This window comes from Olea europaea, unplaced genomic scaffold (assembly GCF_002742605.1).
Source record: "Olea europaea var. sylvestris unplaced genomic scaffold, O_europaea_v1 scaffold30320, whole genome shotgun sequence".
NCBI lineage: Eukaryota > Viridiplantae > Streptophyta > Magnoliopsida > Lamiales > Oleaceae > Olea > Olea europaea.
Genome location: NW_019249001.1, coordinates 1 through 1,355, shown reverse-complemented (window position 1 = coordinate 1,355; position 1,355 = coordinate 1). Strand labels below are relative to the sequence as shown.

Sequence of the window (1,355 nt, the reverse complement as noted above, 5' to 3'; positions counted from 1 at the left end):
TTATGCCCAGACTTTGTATTTTTTTTCCCTGACAAAAAAAATTGTTCTGATAATTCGTGCTCTGATAATTTATTTATTTTTTATTTTTTAAATGAAATCAGAGCTGATGGAGTTTTACTATTCTAAGTTTTTGAGAATTGTACTCTGTTCTTTTGTCAGGTTTGGTTTATGGGAGACTAAGTGGCATCACAAAGCACACGGCAAAGAGTGATATTGTCAATTTGCTTGAGGGTTGTAACCTGGTTCTGGATGATATCAAAGTTGAATACAGTCGAAATTATATGCCAACTTCAATGTGAGTTTCTCCTCATGATGCACTGTCTTTAAACATTTACAGAATTTTGAGCTTTATACTGAATAAATATGCATCATATTTACTGCAATATTTTGTGCTCATTTGGCTTTTTAGCTATAATCTTTCTTATTTTTTCACTACAATTTTCCAATTTGGTTATGCTTTTCTTTTCTTTTCCTTGTTTCTTCCGTTTTAAAGTAGCTGGACAGTACCATCTACAAATGGTTTGCAGCTACTAAATTATTGACGTTATCCCCCTTCCCCCGTCAAGAGTTAGTTGCTTTACAACAAACCATTAGTTATCTATTTTTTGAATTTGATTGAAAACCTTTGATTTGCAAATTCATCAAATGATATTTTTTCTCTCGTTTGATGGCCCTTTGCAGAATGGTGCAATTCCCTTCTCGAAATGCTTATAATGCCGCTCTTCGGGCAATTAGCAGGAATGGTCGTTTGATTAGATTGGAAAGGGTACAATGGGTTGATATTATTTCATGTTTTTATATTCCTGCAGAAATTAAGTTTGTTCACCATCTTATCTGTTGATGCAAGGCTGACCGAACCCAGTGGGATCTTATTGCTCCCTTTGATGGAAAAGCGGTGAGAAGAAATTTAGGATCTGTGATTTTTTCTTTTAAGTTATGGATGACTTTATGCATGGCATTATGCTCATCCTGAAATTTAACATGTCCAAGATGTTGCAAATTTCAATCACTTTTACATTTACTACAACTCTGTTTATTTTTATTTTTGTATGTGCGTTCATGTTGTATATATTGTTGATTAATAGCTATTTTTTGCAGATTTTGCTACAAGGAATTCCTCGCAATGCATTACCCGATGATATTGAGCGCTTCCTTACTGGTTGTCAATATGATGCATCTTCCATGCAGATATTTCTGAGGTTAATGACATTGTAACATCAAAGAGAAAAAATCAACAAGAGTTACAGATTTTGTTATTAAAGTTGGCTACATTATTTATGCCGTGACGGAATTTTCTAAGCTAGATCTGGTTAATGGTGCAGGCAAACAAACCAAGGACCCATTAGAATGGCAGT

At 34.0% G+C, this 1,355-nt stretch overlaps 1 protein-coding gene across 1 annotated transcript; it reads left to right on the top strand.

Annotated features, from left to right (window-relative positions):
• Positions 1-132: 132 nt before the first annotated feature.
• Positions 133-1,350, top strand: LOC111384877 (the record flags this gene model as incomplete). The annotated part of the gene is made up of 5 exons (XM_023009218.1): positions 133-295; positions 682-766; positions 848-895; positions 1,099-1,199; positions 1,323-1,350. Coding segments are annotated over exons 1-5 (276 nt in total), but the record flags the coding sequence as incomplete, so codon positions are not given.
• Positions 1,351-1,355: the final 5 nt, after the last annotated feature.